The following is a 21884-nucleotide window of genomic DNA, read 5'->3' as shown; positions in this document are numbered from 1 at the left end:
GTTGTGACTCTGCCCTGAGCAAATTCGGCCTAAAATGGGAAACTACTGATACACCTGGGGGAAAAACAAGTGTAAGATGAAGTTAATACCCTCCCTAACTTGCTGCCCTCACTAGCGTAGGCTGTTAAAGTGAATATGACATTGGTTAAGAATCCAGGTCATGCTGTCTAGTGGCAAACGAGTTAAACTATCAAACATCAAAATTAGAAACCCCCTCAAAAAAAAAAAAAATTCAGGTTATGGAGGCAAATCCACAGGAGCCCAAATCTTGACATTACCACGCTCTTGTGTTATCTTAGGCTTTAGACAAACTCAACAGATACTTAGTGGAGCGTCTCCTTGTTGCTGGGCATTACTTTAGGCGCTGGAAAGAGCAAAGGAGGCACTTAAGGGTCTTTGCCCTTGCAATCTGTTTCCTGGCTTTAGGGGGCAGTGTGAGGGTATTGGCAGTTGTGACCCGCCGTGACAACTCAGGTGCCGCGGTTCCACGTCACCCAGCAGCAGCCTGCACCGCAGACCGCTTGCCGTGACCCGCCTTGGCGCATCACTTCCGGCCTCCGTGCCTCGCTTCCGGCCGGCCGCTCCTTCCTTCCGCTTCTCTATGGTGCATTGACCACAGTGTCTACGCCGCGGGAAGAGACTCGCTCTACTGTACATGTTCGGGCGCGGTGTGGTGAGGAGGGGAGATTGGGACCGCGGCCGGGCGGCGGTGCAGGGCCCAGCGCTTTGGGACTGAAGTGTTGACGGTTCGGAGTGGGTCCTCGGGCTGAAGTCCGATCAGGGTTTTCTATCATTACTCCCTGGGGTTCCCGGCCACTGGGCGCTGCAGCCTCAGTTTCCTCATGTGGAAAACGTTGGCTTCAACGTTGTCAGGCCCCACATGTATTCTCTAGATCAGGGGTCTCCAACCCCCGGACCAGTTCCGGTCTGTGACCTGTTAGGAACTAGGCCGCACAGCAGGAGATGAGCAGCGGCTGAACCTTCATCTGTATTTGCAGCCGCTCCCCAGCCCTAGCATCATCGCCTCAGCTCCACCTCAGATCATCAGGCATTAGATTCTCATAGGAGCACCGGTCACTGGTGCCAAAAAGGTTGGGGACTGCTGCTTTAGATGACCACAACGGGACAACGATGGTGGTGGTGTTAACAGCTCACATTTATTGTGCGCTTATGTGTTCCAGGCGCTCTTTACTATGTTGCCAAAGCTGAGATTTCCCACACTTAAGCCTTTCCAGTCTCATCTTTATGAGTTTCACCTTTGTGGCTCTGGCCAAATCAACTTACCTTGTAAGACTGTTTTGCTAAAGGTTTTTAATCAAGTGACTTTTAAGTTTTAAATTTACTTTAAAAAGAAATTTTAAGTCTACTATAAATATAAAACTTCTTTCACTTGTCATATGCAGAAGATAATGCTAAAAATCAATATATTTAATATGAAACAGGTCATTGTTAATAATTTGGCTAGATTTAAGTTTACAGCTCTAAGACAGTACTATTGTTAAAGGAATATTGGCGTTCATAGATGTTAAAGGTATTCTAGGAAAATGAGACGTTCTCCTTAAAGCAATCAGAATTTTCTAAGAAGAATTGAAAAGGGATTAACTTTTTCCTCAGGTGTTCAGCATTATTTAAAATCATCTATGTGCCATCTAAAGCCTCTCTTCCAGAACATCTTCATCACCTTCCCCACTGGAGGACATTTCTGTGTTAGTGTCCACAACAACCCCTGAGGTAGGAGCTTTTATTCTCATTTGATCTGTGCGGAAACAGCCAGAGAAAAGTGAGGTGATTTGTTACAGGAATCATAGCCATTAACTAATAGAGTGGAGACTCCAATTCAGGACTTCTCTGACTCTACTATGATGAGCTGTTGGCCTTCTCAATAATTGTTGATGACAGATTGATTGAGATAAGAGGGATAGTGCTATGCACCTCGGGGCTGTGGTGACAACCAGGAGTAGTAGCAGAGGGAGGATGCTTTTTGACCCTAGAGCTTCATGAAATGTAGGCTCTGTTCTTTTAAATTTTAGGGTCAACCAAGGAGTTGATGGCATCGCCAGATGAGATGGTGGCAAGACTAGGAGGCACAATAATGTAGTTGTCAAGAACACTGATGTGGCATCAGAGGGACCCAAGCTTTAGCATACTAGCTGTTTGACCTTAGGCAAATCATACACCTTTCTGATCTTTAGTGTTCTCATCTATAAAATGGTACTTGTTCTTATCTAAAAGTTTTGTTAGAAAGATCAAATGAGAACACACTTAAAGTGCTTAGATCAAGGTCCAGCACACAGTGATAAATCAGTAGTATTGGGAATGGGCTTAAATGCCAGCCTGAAGAGTTTGGTCAGTGGAGTAGTGCCTTTAAAGAAAGTGGAGGTGGAGATAAGTTATTTTGGACAGGCTGAGGGATGATTCCCCTTTTTACAGAGGATTAAATAGGCTTTGGAGGGTTGAGTTACTTTTCTTGAATTACCAAGGGTGTAAGTAGCCAAAACTGCTAGTTAAAGTTAAGTATTCTGACTCCAGGAAAATTTCCAGTTCCAATTCTGGAAAATCTCAAAAGCTTTCTCCTTTTAACAGGCCTCTTTTTCTGCCTGACTTCACCAAACAATCATGTCATCGGAATCGAGCAAAAAACGGAAGCCCAAAGTGATCCGAAGTGATGGAGCTCCAGCTGAAGGGAAGCGTAATCGTTCGGACACTGAGCAGGTGAGATCAGCCGGGGCTGCCATGCTGCTAAAAAATTGCAGTTTGTGGCCAAGTTTGTGGCTCTCGGTTTGCAGCAGCTGAGGGTCACAGAGACAACCTCTCAAGTGGTCACTGCTTAACCAGGTGCCCAGAATTCACTTGGCTCTACAAAGCCTGAGTAGCTACATCAGGTTTAGCTGTAGCATCCCAAGAACCAGCAAGCCTATATTAGACATGATTGTTGTCTGAACAGAGAATGCATTCTAGTATGGTGTATGTCTTCAATTTTCCTGATGGTCAGAAGAAGGCAGTCCATATGCAACATACCACTGGAATTTTAAAATGTGGCATCCCTGGCCTGCTACTGAGACAGTACCAGAACCACGTGTCTGCAGAACCTCTTTTGTGGCATGAAAGCTCATGTGTCAGCAGGTTCTTTTGCTATTTCTCTGTCCTTGAATCTATCTACCTAATTTATGACTTAACTGTTTGGATCATTTGGTTATGTTTTTCATTTGTTTTTAAAACTAGAATAGAGAAACATAGCAGCTTAAATTTGAATAGAAAATTATACTTAACCTCAGGTTTAGGAAATCAAGATTAATGAAAAGACTTATCATTTGGGGGGCATTGATTCTGACTCTCTTGTTTAATTGACATAACATTATGTTAGTTTCAGGTGTACAAAATGATTCACTATTTGATATATTGCAAAATGATCACAATAAGTCTGGTTAACATCTGTCATCATACGTAGTTACAAAATTTTTTTTATTGTAATGAGAACTTTTAAGTCTACTCTCTTAGCAACCTTTCTGGAGTGCAATACAGTATTGCTAACTACAGTAGACTCTCCATTAAAGAGATGTGTTCTGTTTACTCCAAAGGCTGGGAGACCAATATTTTAGTCTCTGTTAAAGCTTGATTTGACCATCTAAACATCCATCCATAGGAATTTGGTTGAATTAATTTTGGTTTATCTATATAGAGGATCTATAGCTATCATGTAGCCATTTTGATGGAGATCTGTATTTATTGGAATGGGAAATTGCACTAAATAGCATATTCCATTTTGTTTAAAAATAAAATTTGTACTTATCCACAGAATTAACAGTGGAATTATTTGAGGCTGGAGTTGAGATTATAGCAGTCTTTCATTTTTTTTTTTAAAATGCCTACTGCACCTGGAATTCCTAGGTAGTCTCCCATCCAAGTACTAACCAGGCCCGACCCTCCTTAGCTTCCGAGATCAGATGAGACCTGGCATGTTCAGGGTGGCATGGCCATAGTCATTTTGTTCTTGATATTCCTCACTGTTCTGAATTTCTGTCACCAAGCATGCTTTATTTTATAATTAGAAAGAGGAAAAGAAGAAAAACATTTGAGGACCAGATCCTTTAGAGACCTGATTTGGGGCTTCATTGTTACTGATCCCAGCCTATGTCCCTGGTCCCAACAGGTAGACTTTTACTCCCCACTCAAGGCCTGTATCCTTGCCTCCACAGGAAGGTAAATACTACAGTGAGGAAGCTGAGGTGGATCTGCGGGACCCTGGCAGAGACTATGAACTATACAAGTACACATGCCAGGAATTACAGAGGCTCATGGCCGAGATCCAGGACCTGAAGAGCAGGGGAGGCAAAGATGTGGTAAGGACTGGACTAGACAAACATGAACCTGGTGGGTCTGCATGGATGGACCTGTTCTGCGCTTTCCAGAACCCTTCCTGATCTTGATCTTCTGTTTTAGCTACGAATAGGTAGCCTGGGGCTCCAAAGACCTGCCTACTAATTTACTGGAATGTCTCATCACCACCAATCACCGGTTACAGTAATGAAAGTATAGGATAATTAATTTTTTCCATAACTATAATTTGATAATTCATCCAACTAATATTTATTAAGTGCTAGACATTTTGCTAGGTGTTGAGAAATGATAGTACATGTAAATTCCCTTGCTGTCATAAGGATGGATATGTATAAATAAATCATAGAGACCAAAAATGAAATATTAATATTAAATGAGTAAACCAGGCTTCAGGCAGAGAAAATAAGTGTGACTAAAAACTAGATGGAGGAGTTCAAAACAAAACAAAATCCATATTTTTCCAGGAAGCTCACTTGTTTGTGCTTATACTGGCTAATATTATTAAGATTATTACGTCTTATGTATTTCACTATAGCCAAGCTTTATAACTGTAATTCTGTTTTCATTTAAATTATTCTATAATGTTATTTATAGAGGTCAAATTGTATGGCAATATGTTGCTATCGTTAGGCTCTCTGTGTGCAATATGTAGGAACAGATAATTGTGCATGGGCTGTGCTTGCTCTGTCTTTGTTTCCTGTTGCTTCTGTCCAAGCAGAAATTGCTTTTTTGCCTAGGAACCTTAAGCATTTCTCTTATATAGTCATTCTTTCATTTCCTTTGGACACTTCTCATGGTTCTGAGCTCCTTCTGTTTTGGGGGCTGAAGGAAACCCAGCCAGCACCTGTTATTGAGGTGTTTACCAGTTTTTCTTTATCCACAGGCAGTTGAACTTGAGGATCGGAGAATCCAGAGCTGTGTGCATTTTATGACTCTGAAGAAGCTTAACCGATTAGCTCATATCAGGTTGAAGAAAGGAAGAGATCAGACCCACGAGGTAATAGTTGAGAAGTTTAACCTTCCTTCTCCTTCTTCCTCTCCATCCCCTTTTTCATCCCCTCTACCCACTCTCTCAGTTTGCTGCTACCCTGCACTGCCCAACTCTGACTTGCCCCACTCATCTCCGACCTTGTCCTTCTTTCAGGCCAAGCAGAAAGTAGACGCCTATCACCTGCAACTCCAGAACCTGTTGTATGAAGTAATGCACCTGCAGAAGGAGATTACTAAATGTCTGGAGTTTAAGTGAGTTTCGGAGGACAGAGCTTTGGCAAGGTGGTCTGTTGGTAACTGTTTTATCCTACATAGCTCTTTGAGAGCTAGTCTCTTAGAAAGAAATCAGATGAGTGCAGAGACTGTAGAACCTGGGAGAAGGTTAGTACATAGTCTCTGCCAGGGTCCCGCAGATCCACCTCAGCCTCCTCACTGTTAGATAGATCACTTTGAGTGGGAAAATTGGAAGTAGTATTTTCAGGCTGCATGAAGAAACTCAGAAGCCTGTCTGATCCTTTTGAATTTTGAGCTCTGCACTTGGTCAAAGGCAGTTGTCTCTCCCCAGCAGGGACCTTTACATTTATTACAGGTTTGATTCCTGGGCACCTTGTATGGGAGCAAGTCATATCCTTTTAACCATTTGGCTCAATTTTCATCTCTAAAGTTCAAACAATTCATTTTTGCAAATGGATTTTATTCTTTCGAATCTGAATTTCTTGCTGTTTAGCTGCCTTCAGGTGAACGAACTAGAATTTGGCGATGTTCTTAAAATGTAATGCCTTTTGTCAAATCCACGCTGAGAAATGAGAAAGAACAAGTAGGCAGAGGAAGAGAATGGAACGTGTTCTTGTTTGGTTAGACCTATTTGTGCAAACTGAAAGGAGGCAGGTTTTTAGTTGTAATATACTTGGGGTTGGGGGCACATTAGATATTGGGTCTGGTGTATTTTTAGTAATGATGATACTGATTTTTGAGAGGTATCTTATCTGCTCCATAAATTCATCACACAATAATACTTAAATACTAATAGAGATAAAACCCACATCAGGTCCATACCTGAGTTAATAATATTGTACCATTGTCAGTTTCCTAATTTTGACAGTGTACTATGTTTAGGTAAGATATTATTGGGAGAACCCAGGGGAAGGTTACACAGAGGAAATAAACTCTCAGTACTATTTTTGAAACTTCTCATGAGTCTTAAACTATTTAAAAGTAAAAAATATAAAAACAAAGTAAAAGAATGTGATGCCTCAACCTGTAACCATCACTCAGATGAAAGCTGGCAAAGAATACAGCAGAACTTGGGCTTATGGAGAGGCAGGTGGCCACGGTGGACCGTGGAGTCAGACAGCCTAGGTTCAAATACCAGCTCTGCCACTCACTAGCTGTGTGACCTTGGGCAAGCTGGTTAACTACAGAAGCCTCCATCTCATTTGAAAAGCGGAGATAAAAATCCCCAATTTATAGAGTTATTTTGAGAAGTGAGGTAAAGATGACATACAGTGGGTACTTAATTCATGGTAGCTGCTGTTGTTATTGCCATCATCTGTCTACAACCTGTGCTCTATGTTAATGCAGGAAAGAGTATTGGATTTTTTTTATACATGGCGTCACTATACATGTAACAATTAAAACCTTTCATATTCGGTTAGATCTTCCCCATCCCATGGTTATGTAGTTACTATTTTGAACTTAAATGCAGACCTTTATGTTTATTCCTGTTAAGTAACATTTCTTGGTTTCAACCTGACAGTTTAGGCCTAGACCATAGTATTTTTATTTGACTCTTTAAGCTCTTAGCCCTCTCGTTCAGCTTGGAGATGTCTATAAATTTGGTAAGCATCCCTTCCAGGTGTTAAGCTAATTCTTGGATTAAAAGGTTAGACAGCATGGTTAAGGATCCTGTGGCACGTCACCAACTACCTCTCTTTAAACTGAAATACCTGCTAATGAGCGTTTTCTGAGAAGACTGGATTCCAGGTCCCTGCGTAGCTGCAGATCTGGGCTAAGTGGATGTACATGGTGGGGTTGAGGGGAACTGTGGGCCTGCTTAAGAATGGCAGAGTGAAATTTGTTTTTGTCTGCAGGTCAAAGCATGAAGAAATTGATCTAGTCAGTTTAGAGGAGTTCTATAAGGAGGCTCCTCCAGATATCAGCAAGGCTGAAGTCACCATGGGAGACCCTCACCAACAAACCCTTGCACGTCTGGATTGGGAGCTGGAGCAGCGGAAAAGGTGGTGTTTCATCCTTCTTGACCTTGTTAGCCTGTGCAGACACATGGACCTTTACCCATGGGGATCCGTCCTTTATCATGACCCAAATCAGACAGTAAAGTGCTGGGGAACCAGCAGAATAGTTTCTAAGACAAAATCCCACATTGTGATTAACTCACACCTAATAGTTTAGACTTGGCCAGCTGCATCATGGGTGGGGTTTGAATTGCTTAAAGCTGTTAACAGGAAGTTGGAGTAACTTTTCCTTTAAAATTTTAACACCTGAGACCTAAATACTTTTTGTACCATGAATCTAATTTTGTTTTTTGCCTTTTCCCCCTACCTATAACAGTGTCCCTGTGGTATTTTAAAGCTTTGTAAACATTATTTTAGGTTTTACAACATTCTCATGTATAGACAAATTGTAATTCATGTAATCATTTCCCTGTTGGATTGGACTTAATTTAGGGTGTTTAAGTAATGCTTTAATAAGGCACACCTTTACATATAAAACTTTCCTGTACTAATAAAGAGCTTTTAGTTATTAACTGTAAATAGAATGTTTATACTGTGTAATTTAATCTAGGTCTTTGTAAGAGCTTTTTTTTCATACTGGACTTTTAATGGCTGCATCTCTTTCATTATGGTGACTTTTTTCCCTTTCATATTTGTATAAGAATTGTAGGGCTTGTGGTTAGCACATCTGCTTTTTTATTGGAGAATCAGCTGCTTTTATTCCTTGCTTTTTCTGTTATAGAATATATTCTGTGCCTTTGGTTCATGTTATGAATTTAATAAGCACTAAGTCTGGTTCTTAAGGAATTGGTATCAGTTTTTAGGAAATGGGGCTGGCCCGTACCTCCCCTGTCCAGTACACTGCTTGCCCTGGGCACAGGCTAAGCTGTGAATGTTGCTTTCCTGTGGCACTTGTCCGGAATCCATCTCCACCCTGTCCCACTCAGGCCAGTTTGTGGCTTGTTTGGGACTTGTAGCTGCTAGGTCCACATGTTTATGAGAGTTTCGGTCTTGCCCCTAGAGGCAAGAAATGGAGCTGGAGATGACACAGGGGTATTTCCTAGTGGTATGGACAGAACCTTTTGAACCAGGTAGGCATGAATTTAAAACCCAGCTCTGTGCTTGCTCTTAACTGGCTGACCTTGGGCAAGTTAACCTACCTCTCAGCTTTCATTTCCTCCTTTGGGGATAAGAAAAGTCCCTGTCATCCAGGGTTTTTATAAGGATAAATGCAATAATGCTTATAAAGAGTTCTCAAAGTGCCTGGCACATCTTAAGTGCTAGGTAAACAGTTCATCACGATTGCTGTTACTAGGTGGATTCTGACAGTGAACTAGCATATCAAGATATCCCAGGAGAGCATCTAGTGATAGTGCTGTCCTTCCTAAACAGGCTGGCGGAGAAGTACCGTGAGTGCCTGTCCAACAAGGAGAAGATTCTTAAGGAGATTGAAGTGAAGAAGGAGTACCTGAGCAGCCTCCAGCCACGCCTCAACAGCATCATGCAGGTGAGTGTCTCCCCCACAACCCCTTCCTCCCAGTCTTTTGCTTTGCTTTCACTGAAGAACCAGTGAGACCTTTTTGACCTGAGGCCACCTGCACCCCCATCTCCATTCTGCCAGGTATGTTATCTGTTACCCTAATCCGTGTAGAGAACAGTGCAGAGATGGTCCTGGCTGAAGTCCTACCCAACTGGTGCAATGATGTTGTGTCCTGAGTGGAAGAAATGCTGGCCAGGTGGGCTCAGGAGTACATACACACATTTACTTGGGCATTTTCTTTACACCCAGAGCCTCTGGGTAAAACATATTTGCAAACTATAAGTTTAGTTTACCCTCTGCATGGTCTCCAACAGCCCCCAGTCTCAGGCATCTAAGCATGTTTCTGTGGATATCTGTTAGATCTCCTTGACCGTACTTCAGGGGCAGATGCTCAGTAGATCTGCTTGCTCTGAAAAGTACTTATATTTGAAAGCCATTAGGTACCTTAGGAGAAAGTCCCTACTTTACCTGTAAAATGTAATGTCTTTCTATATAGGTGACCTGATTTTGTTTGCTTCGTGAAGCCAGATTTGGTCTAGAGCCTTACAGTTTTATGAGGCAGGGTAAATGGTTAATATGGAGGAACTTTACAGAAGGATCCTAGAGAAATTAAATTCTCTTCTGGGATTTGGCAAGATCTACATTTCCTCCCTTCAACTCTAGGTTTAGAATTAGAATTGTTAACAGAAATATTCCCAGTAGCACTTCATAATAGGACAAAAAGAAAACAAACTGAAAGTTTTTTAACTTTCCTGTTAAAAAAATATGCTATGCATATATTTAGGTTTGGAAAACTGAAACAGTTTTCTAAAGCAATTGTATTGATTCCAGCACCACAGGAAAGTTCTAATTGCTCCACATCCTCACCAACACTTGATATTGTCAGTCTTCTTAATTGTAGCCATTCCGGAGGGCATTGCTTATGTTTTTAATTTCTCTTTTCCTGGAACCAGTGACAGTTGAGCACAGCACCTTTTATGTGCTTATTGACTCTGGATTAACTCTTCAGTGACAGGCCTACTTATGTCTTTTGCCCATTTTTCTGTTGGATTGCTTAGAGTTTTTTATATTTTCTGAAAATGAGTCTTTTGCAGATATCTTTCCTATTCTGTGACTTTTCTCTCATAGTGGTATTTTTTAATGAGCACATGTTCTTAATTTTAATCTAATTAGTATTTTTCTTTATGATTATTGCTTTTGTGTACTGTTTAATAAATCTTTCTCTTTCCCAAGGTCATGGAGATATTCTCTTGTTTCCTTATAGAAGTTCTGTTGTTTACCTTTCACATTTAGGTATATAGTTTTTCTGGAAGTGAATTTTGTATTTAGTGTGAGATAAGGAACAGATATATTTTTTTTCCCTGTAGGTATTTAGCTGACTCATTTATCGAAAAGACCATTCTTTCCCCCTTTTGTTATAAATCAAATGTCTGTGTATGTAGGATTGTGTGTGATATCTTGTTGTCTATTTATGCACTAGTATCACACTGTCTTTACTGTAACTTTATCAGAAGTCTCAGTAGAATAAGTCCTTCAGCTTAATTTTTCAAGGTTGTCTTGGTTATTCTTAGCCCTTCGCATTTACATATAAATTTTGGAATCTGCTAGTCTATTTTCACCTGCTGGGATTTAGACTGGGATTGCATTGAATCTGTAGATCACTTTGGGGAGAATTGACATCTGGATTGTATTGCGTGTTCCAGGCCATTAACATGGCATATAGCTTCATTCATTTAGATCTTTTATTTCTCAGTTCTTTGTGTAGAGGCTGACACACCTTTCATTTATTTATTCTTAAATATTTGATGTTTTCTTGACGCTATTGGAAGTGGTATCTTTTTTAAGTTCATTGTCTTACTGTTTATTGTGTGCATAAAGAAATGCAATTGATTTTTTATATGGACCTTTTATCTACCTGTTAGTTCTGTTAGCTTATCATGTATTACTTTCATAAATAAAAAACTATATTGTAACTGTGAGTGGTCACATGTTCATTCTTGGACTGCCTAGAGTGGAAAAACAAATCTTTCTTTCGTTGCCTGCAGGCTTCCCTCCCAGTGCAGGAGTATCTGTTCATGCCGTTTGACCAGGCTCACAAGCAATATGAGACGGCCAGACACCTACCGCCTCCCCTCTATGTCCTCTTTGTCCAGGCCACTGCATATGGGCAGGCCTGTGGTGAGTATGGGAGCCGGGTGAGGAAAAGGGGCTGTGGGAGCAGAAGCCGTGGCTTACTGAGTCATTCGGAAGCACTGCCTACTGAGGAAAGCTCCCAGGCCCTGCTGAGAAGACCTCAGGTGACAAATGCCACCTCCCCTCTGCTCTGCCCAGCATGGCTGCTTTGACCAGCTGGCCTGAGGCTAGACTAACCTGATGGGCATTTCAGAATGGATGGCTTTGAATCTTTGATAAGCCTGGCTGGTTGGCTGCAGGGTGCAGTACTCAGGCAGCCCAAGGCATGCGTGGCAGATGGATTGGTGCTTCTTGCTCTGCTTCAGAGAGGTGGCTTGGTGAACAAAGGTCTCAGTCAGCTCTCCCAGGCTTTCCCATGCCCCAAACAGACTGCATGCCATTACGATGTCCTCATTAAGCTTAAGGGAAGCCCTTTGCTCTACTGGGGTTTTGAGAAGTTTTTGGAGACCCTTCCTCTTGCCCTACTGCAGCTTCCACCGAGCACCTGAACTTTTCTTCCCCACACCCACCCTGCCACCTCAGACAGACGTATGTTGCACTAGTGCATGCCTCTCCTCCTAGCCATAGGCACCAACACATTACTGTCTCTCTTCTTGTGTCTTCCTGGTCCTCTGGTCCTCTCCTTCCCCTTTGTTCTCCCTCTTTTTTCCATCATCAGCTCATATGAAATCCTCCCAGCCCCCTAAACAGGGTGAGTAATTTTCCTTTCTTTTGTGTTTAAACCCCAACCTGTTTCCATTCCAATTTTACTATAGAATTTCAGGATTAAACTACTCAAAAGTCTGTCAGTGGTTGATGGAGACAACCAACTTTTTTGGGTGAGGTGTAAGAGAAAGAGCAGTGGTCAGATACCTGATAATATTATCTCAGTGGCCTGCCACTTGGAGGAAGTTTGTCATCCTTCCTTAGTGCAGCTGGGCAAACCATTTCAGGCTCCTGTGACTATTTGTAATTTGTATGTTCTTTTGAGTGGAGCAGGAGGGGTGGTGGTCTGTCTGACCTCCCTGCACTAGACCCACGTTGTTCCACAAAGGCAGGCACAGGCACCGTTAGGGAGGTGTCAGACCTGATGCATAGAACAGGCCTCTCAGCTTCATACTGAGATGCCAAGCTCAAGTCGATTGGTCTTAGCTTATGTACTTCCTGGCTATTGTATCAAACTCCTCTGAGCCTTAATTTTCTCATCTATAAATATTGCTCCTACAGCATCGTTGTAAAGGTTGTTAAAAGTTTTTTTTTTTAATAATTTTATAATTAAAGTTATAAACATCAGCTCATTCATTATAAGCATCACTTCAACACCCGACAGGGCAGCTATGATTTGTCACATTCCGATTCCATAGATGCAGAAACTGGGACTCATGGCTATGACGTAACTTTCCAGGTCACATGTTTGGGAATTGGTAGGGCAGGGACTCAAGGACTCTGGACTGCAGGGTTCAAGTTTCCAAACCCACTGTCCTCCTGCCTCCCAGTTAAATGTGACAGTGCCGGCCAGGTGCTTGGTGTAGTGTAGAATAGAGAATAAGTACATGGGTGAGAGTCATCACTTCCGGAATGTGTGCTGTATGGGCTTCTGCATGAGAACCTTTAAGACACTTGGCAGAAGAGTACCCTCAGTGCCTTGGCGTAAGCCTGAAAACAGTGACGGTCACCCCTGGTCTCAGGTGATGCTCGTCCAGCAATCCGTACTTTGAGTTTTTTTGTTCTCAGTAAATGATGCAAAAAAGACTTAAGTTTCCTACCTTTTTCCTCTTCATTTGGAGAAAGGGCTTTTGTCCTCCCACCCCCCAGTCAGTAAGGCGCTATGACAAAGGTAGAAGAAATGCAGTCCCAGAGCTGGCCTGCTTCTGTTGCTTAGCTCCTTCCCTCAGCGTCTATCACATGAAGCTTTTTCTTGCTCCCAGATAAGACCTTGTCTGTGGCGATTGAAGGCAGTGTGGATGAAGCCAAGGCTCTGTTTAAGCCTCCCGAGGACTCCCAAGGTAATGTAAGCCTCCCAAGGATTCCCAGGGACACCAAATCACCACCCAAGGGCAGTGCTGGTCCTTTGGAAATTAGCTGTACCAGTTATGTGCCACAGAAAGCTTAACTTTAATGTCTTAATGCTCAGGGATAGACAGGGAGAGCACTGCCTTTGGATTTCAGCCCTGCCACTCACTAGCTCACTGATCTTTAACATTTCTGAGCCTCAGTTTACTCACTTGTCAAAACAGGATAATAATATGTCATATAGAATTATTACGTGGATTAAAGAAGGTCATGCATGAAAACCATTAGACAGCATTTTTGGCACATAGCAAATTATATGAGCTGCTGTTGCTGTTGTTGTTATTTATATTATCATTACTGCTACCACCACCACTACCAGTGGAGGGCCTTGTAGTCCCTAGGATGACATTAAAAAGCACTTTAAAGGACAGGGGTGGTGGGATTATAGGTCATTCCTCTTTTCTTTTTTTCTTACATCATCATGTTTTCAATACTGAATAAGAAGCAGCAAATTTATTTATTATTTATTCTAAAGAAACCCATTTACAAACGACACAGAATCTGGGCCCCTTTATTCCCCATGTGTTGAGGTAATTTAAGGAGCATTGGGAGCCCCCTCACCTATAGACACCTTCTCCGTGGTTGCAGATGACGAGAGCGACTCAGATGCTGAGGAGGAGCAGACCACGGTGAGAGCCGTTTCCTCTCATGGGTGTACCAGGCAGCTGTGCTGGGGCCTGCTAGTTGGCGAGTGGCGTCCTCCCTAGAAGCAGAAGAAAGAAGCTTGAAAGAAAGGGCTGCTGGGAGCCTGGCAGCCTGGTAGCTGAAGCAACGGGTCTCAGGCAGTAGTGCTCAGGCCCTGGCCAGTAGGGAGAAGGAAGGGAGAGATTAGTACCACTAGTGCTTATCAGCTCCATTCTTTCCTTTGTCCAGAAACGCCGGCGACCCACACTGGGAGTTCAGTTGGATGACAAGCGCAAGGAGATGTTGAAGAGGCACCCACTGTCTGTCATGCTGGACTTGAAGTGCAAAGGTCTGGCTCCCCTTGTGGGATCCATGGCACCTAAGAGTTCAGCCAGCTGCAGTAGCACAGGGTCCAGCAAGCCAGAGGCCTCTTTGCCCAAGAAAAGATTCTGGTTTCATATTTCTCTGTTTATCCTCATTATTTTGCATGGAGTTCATTTGATTTTTTTCCCTAAGTCATACCATAGCAACAGAACAACAAAACTAGACACCTAAGGGATGTTTGATAAAACTATACCTCTTTCTGAATTTTAAAAGTCAGATACACAGAACAAGTTGCAAGAGTATGCAAATTTTGAGTAATGTAACTAATATTAATTTAATATAGGTAGAACTTTATGTTCTATAGAAAATATATATTTTGAAATTGGTTTGGTATGGATAAAGGAACATGTGGTAAAGCCTTCAGTTTAAGAGCTAACAGTCAAATGTAAGTTTCTCTCTCATCTGGACTCCCAGACTCTGGTCCTTGGTCTTACCTCCAAGGACAACTATTGTGTTAGGTTTCTTACGTATTTTCTAGAAGTATTCAGTGCATTTAGAAGCTTTTATATAAGTATATATTTATCTCCTCCTCCTTTTGTCCTTTACACAAATGGAAACAGACTTTATACACTGGTCCTTTCTTTGCCTTAAAAAAAGTTTATTTTGAGATAATTTTCGACTCAGAAGAGTTGCAGTGATAATACAGAGTTCTCGCATGCTCTTCACCCAGCTTCCCCTAATGTCAATATCTAACCACAGTACAATTATCAAAGCTAATGTTGATTTTATTGGTACAACACTGTTAAGTAAACTACAGGATTTATTCACATTTCCCTGGTGTTTCTCTAATGTCTTTTTTCTGTTCCAAGATCCAGTGCAAGATCTCACAAATTTATTTAGTCGTCTTCCCCTTAGTCTCCTCCAGGCAGTGACAGTTCCTCAGTCTTTGCTTGTACTTCATGACTTTGACACTTCTGAAGACAAGGTTTATTTATTATGTTGGAAGACTCTCAATTTGGGCTTGTCTGGCATTTTCTCCTGATTAGACTGAGGTTATAGGTCTTGGGTAGGAAGACAATAGATGTGGGTATCATTGTGTCTTATTAATGGTGATATTAACCTGGATCCCTTTGGTGATCACTTGATCACTCCCTTTCCATATTGTATTTCTTAGAAGCAGAGTCTCTTAAGTCCACCTCACACTCCACAGGAGGGAAATGAAGCTCTACCTCTTGGAGAGAGGAGTAGCAAAGAATTTGTACTGCTTTTTATTATTATTATCATTTTTTAATGCCTACAGCACCTGGTATTCCTAGGTGATCTCCCATCCAAGTACTCACCAGGCCCAGCCCTGCTTAGCTTCCAAGATCAGACAAGATCGTGCACGTTTAGGGTGGCATGGCCATAGACCACTCTGCTTTTTTTTTTTACTCAACATTAAATTGCCTTGAAGTTTTTATTTTTATAGTAAAAGATCTTAAAAGCCTCATTGACTTTCCTTTCTATAAAACTGTTGACTTTGTTCTCATAGTTAACTCTTAAATGATCTCTGCTTTTCCTTCCTCCCCCCTCCAGATGACAGTGTGCTTCACCTGACTTTCTACTATCTCATGAACCTCAACATCATGACAGTAAAAGCCAAAGTGACAACTGCAGTGGAGCTGATCACCCCCATCAGTGCAGGGTATTGAGCAGGCGCTTCAGAGAGTGGGACGAGGGAGGGTGGTGAGGAGAACCATGGCGTTGGGCTGCTTGGTTTCTCCCTCTTCTGGCTCTGAGGAGGTTCATGGCTACATTGCCTTCTGTTGTCATGTTCACATGGCCTAGAAGTGTTGGCTCATTACTGGTATTTTTCTTAGAAAGCACTCATGGACTTTAATTGGTGAAGTCCTCTTACTACACAGCAGATGATAAAAGTAACTGTAGTGTATTGCAAATTGAGTAGGTGGGGCAGATACTAGCTTTTTACAAGCAGTGTGGAAAGAACGTGAATGTGAAAATGAGATTTGGCAGACAGTATCAGGTTGATACATTCAGACTGCTCTCTTCCTTTTCTTTTCCTATCCCAAGATGCTGGGATTTTTTCTTCACAGCTTAGCTCAATCCCAGATTGTCCTTACCTGGGCAATGGGAATTGGACTGTGATGGGTCCCTGTTAGGGCTTTGAGGAGGGTGAACAGAGGCACAGTAATGACAGCTGTAGGCCAAGCATCCCCAGGAAACCCCTGACCATAGCAGTCTTGTTACACAGCCAGAAGCAGAAAGAAGAGAGGAGGAAGAGGGCCTTAAGATGAAATAGCCTCACTTACAGGAGCACTGCCCTGGCCTGGCACTCTTTCTGCCCCTGCTTTTACATGGTCCCACTGAGTCCTCATCTCAGCTGTAGAAAGACCACTGAACGAGGCACATGTTTGGAGCCTAATGAGGTGGGGCTCTTTTCATGGCTAACTGGTGGTTTCTCTGGGTATTCTACCCTGCACTTGAAGTCCACGCCTCTTTCAGGCTACAGCCTTGGTCCCTGTTCATGAGTGTTGTTTGACCACCCAGGGGTGCTTTGGATGAAATTGACTCCCTTCCCACCCGACCCCAGCAGAGGGAGCCCAGGGCTTGCTCCTTCAGAGTGCCCATTACATTTCGCCAGAGCTCTCAGTCCAGTGAACAGCTCTAGGTCTCCATAAGGTGGATATCCTTGTCACGAGAGTTCTGCCTGCTCACCTCTCAGATGCCCTACCTGCTAATAACAGAGTTGCAGGGCAGGCTGGCCTCAGTGCATGCTTAACTCTAGCTCCTCACTAAGCTGTGCAGTGCAGTGACGGGGGCAGTACTGCAGACTGGTTATACAGACTGGTTATGAGCTCTGATGAGTCCTGGGTTGGCCACTTAACAGCTCTTTGTGCACTTTTAGCCAAGTTTCTTTGCTTCTGAGTCTATTTCCTCATTCTGTGGTTGTTAATTGTAATGTCCTTTTCCAGGGAGCATGTGAAGAGTCAGGTCAAGTGCTTAGCACAGGTGAAGCACTTGGTAAATGACAGCTGTGTTTATCAACTTGCTTAACTCTTCCAGTAGCTCTATAAGATGAGGAAACTGAGGCCTATATACCACTGTACTATACTACTGTCATTACTGGGTGGGCATTTGCCCCCAAAGAGGGAGGAGAGACAAAAGGAAACACCACCCTGAAACTAGGATTAGATCTTGATGGACCTTCAAGTGTTGTCTAGCTTATCCCTCTATTGTACAGGTGGAGAAATCGAGGGCTGGGGACATATGACCATGGAAGCCTTGGGCCTAGAGCTCCAGAACCCCAGCCCAGAGCCGTTCTCTCAAGTACAGGCTGCTTTGGCCCCTGGAGACACCAGCCCGGTTTATGATTTTATCTATCTACTAAAATATAGGGATACTTTTTTTTCAATATAATTACAGTATTATACTAATTCCTTAATATCATGCAAAGCCAGTTGCAGTTCAGATTTCTCTAATTTTGTCATTAGTTGTTTTTTGTTCATTCTGTTTCGTTTTTACTATTTGGGTTTTGACTCAATCTCTATAAGGTTACAGTTGGGTGAAACTTCTCTCAAGCATCTTTTCATCTGAATGTCCCTGTCATGTTGTTTGCTCTGTAGGTCCCCTAGAATTTGATTTTGATGATTACATTCCTGTAGTATATTTTAATGGATTACTCCTTCCTCCTGTTATTCATGTAAATTGTAGTTAGATTTAGAGGCTTGCTCAGATTCCATTTTGAGTTTTTAGAAGGGGGATAAAGGAGCATGACAGTCATAGATGTTATTGAGTACTTCCATTAAGAGGCATGGGCTGTCTTTATTTTTGTGATGTTAGCAATATTGATGACTTTTGCCAGGATCTGTTAATTCATTAGGGAATTAATGTTTTTAATGCAAATGTTTTAATCAGAATTATACTAATTTTGCTGAATTTTCCTCAAATTATTTTCTATAATGATCCCCATTAGAGCATTTTAATTCATTAATTTTTTATTAAGCCATTAACCTATTTTTAATCATTTTCCATTTTTATTTTACCAAAGTTTATTTAATTCTTTTCCATTAAAATTTTATAACAAAGATTTGACTAATCAAATAGTTTTTTTGTTTGTGTTGTATTTTTATGACTATATATAGCTTCCCCTTTTATGTCTATTTTTAGCAAATTCAGTTGTCCTGAGTCGCATATTACAGATGTAGGTTTTGTCAAGATTTGATTTTGCCATCGGGTTTTGCCAATTAGAAACCCTTATCATGTGCAGTTTTAGACGTTCTGTTTTATTTTAGTTCATTAATTCTGTTGGTAATAGTCACTAAATATTGGCCAAAAGACTGTCAATTCTTATTTCTTTTCTAGCCAGTTTTTCATGTGAGGCAGTGAAAGGGAAGAGAGAGACTCTGGGAGAGACAGAACAGAGAAGAGCCAGAAGCTGCCACTGTTCCAGAATTAAGTCCCAAAGGCATGCCGGGGACTCAGAGCCTCAGGATCAGCCCTTCTGCCTGAGTCACTCCTGATGCTATCCCTGAAAAGATGAATAAGAACCCTTTGCTGGTTGAGGGGAAGAATGGGCCCTGTTGTCCTTTATGATTGGATTAATCTATTATATTCTCCCCACACTCGGCCCCACCCTAAATCTCTTCTCTGGTTGTCATGTTTAATTACAGGCTATGCCTTCACCATTCCGGGTGGGTGGCATTGGTGTCTTTGTCGATCTACTTATAGCACTGGGTCACCTTGTCCCCAGTGCATGTGATAATATCTTTTTCTGGGACCTTCTTCTGTGAGTAGTAGCATGAAATTTGGTCAAAGTATGATAGACACAGCACCAGTGCTACACACTTGTTCTTTCTGGGATAGAAAGGAATCTCTTCTGTTCCTATAAAAATTATGATTATTTCTATTTCTATTTCATAGGGCTTTGCTCCCCTGAGGTAAGGCCCTAGTCACCATGTAACTCTTGAAGGGATAGGTTTTTGTTTTTGTTTTTGTTTTTAATTTGGTGGTTTAGAGTGCTACTGTCTTTGATTAGGCAGAGCAAATCCCAGCTCCAGCACTTACTAGCAGTGTGAATTTGAACAAGCCATATCTTTCAAAGCCTTGAGTTTCTCCTCTATAAAATGGAAATGATAATACTCCCTACCTCATGGGGTTATGATGATCCAGTGAACTTGAGTATATAAAGGGTCTAGCCCACAGGAAGTATTCAGTAAATGATGGCATTGGTTTGAGAGGTGGCATTACCATCCCCGAATGCCCAAGTCTGCTTTGAGGCAAGGTGTTGGCCTCCCTTCTCACTGCAGTCTTCTCCCTTTCCAGGGACTTGCTGTCTCCTGACTCAGTCCTGAGCTGTTTGTATCCTGGGGATCATGGAAAGAAAACTCCGAATCCAGCCAATCAATACCAGTTTGATAAAGTCGGGTGAGTCAGCAGTGTTTCCTCCTCTCCCGGCCTCTTTGCTTCTGAGTTTCTCTGGTGGCTCAAGCCCAAAGCCGGATATCCGGTAGGGCCAGTGGCCTCTCAGGGTAGAGGGAACCTGGGAGGAGGAGGGAATGCTGTGTCGAGAGAAGGGAACACATACCCTTTCCTGCTTACGAGGCAAATGAAGGTCCTGGAAGGGTGAGAAAGGGTGGAGGTATCAAAACTTGATGAGCATGATAAGAACATGAGATATAATAAAAATGTTTAACATTTTAATTCTTTGAGGATTGAAAAATTTTTAAGTATTTTACAAATTGGTAGACTGGTAAAGAGATCAAGTGTACTGCCTTTTTATTGAGATTTGCTTATGAGTTGAAGGCTGTGAGGGGAAAAAAGAAAAAGTGAACATGAGAGAGATGAAATTCATAGTAGTGAACCAATGAAGTCAAGAGGCTTGGCCGGCAGCCTGGCTGCGAGCATAGCTGAGCCTGTGGGACCAGCCTGTTTGGGAGGAAGGCTGTATCCTGGGACCACTGCAGAAAGGACTTATAAAATCATTTCATTCTGTGTTCTTTTTTGCAGTATCCTGACTTTGAGAGACTACGTACTTGACCTAGGTCACCCCTATTTGTGGGTACAGAAGCTGGGTGGCCTCCACTTCCCTAAAGAGCAGCCCCAGGTATGTATACTCATCTGGTCTCCTTGTTTGGGGAGCTCTCCTCCCATACAAACTCCAGAAAGGCTTCTGATGGCCTTCGAGGGCTTTAAAATAGCAGAATGCTTTCCCTCAGGGCTATGATCTGTCCTCCCTCCACTCAGAAGGCTAAAATGTTCGAGGCCTACATGTATTTAGGTACCTTTTGCCTTCTCCCCAAATCTAAAATAACTTGGGTTCTTGCTCTGATGCAGCACAACTCCAGGCTCTGCCACCCCTAAGTCTTATGTACAAAGAGGCCACAAATGAAGTATAAGCAGAACTCCAGGGGATCTAGCACCCTAACAGAGACCTTCCTTTTCTCAGGAACCAGCCATAGCCTCTTGAGAACCCAGCAGCTTGTATTGTACCTGCTGGGACTCAGCGTCTGGCCTGTCACAGCAAGTAAACCCTGCTGTTCCCATTAGGTGACCACCTTAGGGCATGGGTGATCTTGGCTACTACATACAGGCAGGTCCTAGGAGAGAGGCAAGGCCTAGAGGAAGGAGTGGGGAGCACTCAGGTGTGTTATTTATTGTCATCCACAGCACACAGTGATTGCTGACCACTCTCTGAGTGCCAGCCACATGGAGACCACCATGAAACTGCTGAAGACCAGGGTGCAGTCCCGCTTGGCTCTCCACAAACAGTTTGCATCCCTTGGTAAGCTGGTTTTAGGGCTATGGCTTGAGAGCCATTCAGATAACACAGGGACAGAAATGACTTGGCCCTTCACTCGGATATTTTCAAATCGAAGAGGGCTTGATTCTTGGCTCTTGCTGAGCAGAAGTACCGGCAGGGCCACTGGAGAGAGCTGCAGGCCCATCCAAGCAGAGATCTGAGCTCCCATCAGGGCTGTCTCAGCTCACAGAGGAGACTCAAAGTCTTCTGAGTGGCACAAGTTAGTGGAGTGCTCAGGAGCAGCTCATCTTAAGTTAGTGCTTGTCAGGCCTACGTGCGTTCCACAGGTGTTTACTAGAAGCCCAATTCATGCTTTGTGAAGCTCACCTTCAGCCTATTTGAATACAGCTATCCAAGGATCCACCCCTCATTTCTCCCTTGAGACCTACTGAGCTAACACCATCCAGAGTGAGGCTGATCCCCTCTGTTTTTCATAAATTCTTAGGTGATTCTGATAAGCTGTTGACCAAGATGGTGGCCATATGGGGCTGCTTTTCATTTATCCATTCAGTAAATACTATGTACAAGGCACGTACCGGGTAGTGAGGGTTAAGATGTTTCTGATCTAAGAGTCACTGTCATGGAAGATACTGGGTTTCCAAGATCCATCTGGAGACCATACCCCTCTGGTTAAGTTGTTGTGCTCAGTGTGGATCCTGTCTTTCAGGGCAGCATTGCTTATTCATCAGGCTTTTCTCCCCATCAGCATTGCTGAATTTGTTTTGTCTGAAGGTTGGATGATTGTCATCCTGGACAGCATTTACTGTGTTGGCATATTTGCTTATTGAAGTGC

The 21884-nt window shown here is 42.6% G+C and overlaps 1 protein-coding gene and 2 pseudogenes across 10 annotated transcripts in view; 1 reads left to right on the top strand and 2 right to left on the bottom strand.

Annotated features, from left to right (window-relative positions):
• Window positions 1-524: 524 nt before the first annotated feature.
• The window catches only part of THOC5 (THO complex 5), a 29179-nt gene continuing 7819 nt past the window's right edge, over window positions 525-21884 (top strand). Inside the window, exons 1-18 of one of the 10 annotated variants that reach the window (XM_015591194.2) lie at window positions 547-673; window positions 1182-1287; window positions 1656-1731; window positions 2584-2712; window positions 4197-4340; window positions 5222-5335; window positions 5483-5580; window positions 7419-7565; window positions 8952-9066; window positions 11145-11277; window positions 11951-11983; window positions 13200-13277; window positions 13933-13973; window positions 14218-14317; window positions 15868-15976; window positions 19615-19716; window positions 20299-20395; window positions 20959-21073. In XM_015591194.2, the coding sequence (XP_015446680.1) occupies window positions 2617-2712; window positions 4197-4340; window positions 5222-5335; window positions 5483-5580; window positions 7419-7565; window positions 8952-9066; window positions 11145-11277; window positions 11951-11983; window positions 13200-13277; window positions 13933-13973; window positions 14218-14317; window positions 15868-15976; window positions 19615-19716; window positions 20299-20395; window positions 20959-21073 (1522 nt within the window). In that variant the 5' untranslated portion in view covers window positions 547-673; window positions 1182-1287; window positions 1656-1731; window positions 2584-2616. Of the gene's footprint in view, window positions 747-1071; window positions 1092-1181; window positions 1288-1614; window positions 1732-2583; window positions 2713-4196; window positions 4341-5221; window positions 5336-5482; window positions 5581-7418; window positions 7566-8951; window positions 9067-11144; window positions 11278-11950; window positions 11984-13199; window positions 13278-13932; window positions 13974-14217; window positions 14318-15867; window positions 15977-19614; window positions 19717-20298; window positions 20396-20958; window positions 21074-21884 lie in introns of those variants that run through there. The other 9 variants (XM_015591184.2, XM_006904889.3, XM_015591191.2 and 6 more) reach the window with 9 other exon arrangements.
• On the bottom strand, window positions 3864-3982 carry LOC112481062 (annotated as a pseudogene).
• On the bottom strand, window positions 15584-15702 carry LOC112481066 (annotated as a pseudogene).

The sequence above is a fragment of the Pteropus alecto genome, unplaced genomic scaffold, assembly GCF_000325575.1.
Source record: "Pteropus alecto unplaced genomic scaffold, ASM32557v1 scaffold190, whole genome shotgun sequence".
NCBI classification, from domain to species: domain Eukaryota; kingdom Metazoa; phylum Chordata; class Mammalia; order Chiroptera; family Pteropodidae; genus Pteropus; species Pteropus alecto.
The sequence above is the reverse complement of the archived record's forward strand: the minus strand, read 5'-3'. Positions and strand labels throughout refer to the sequence as shown.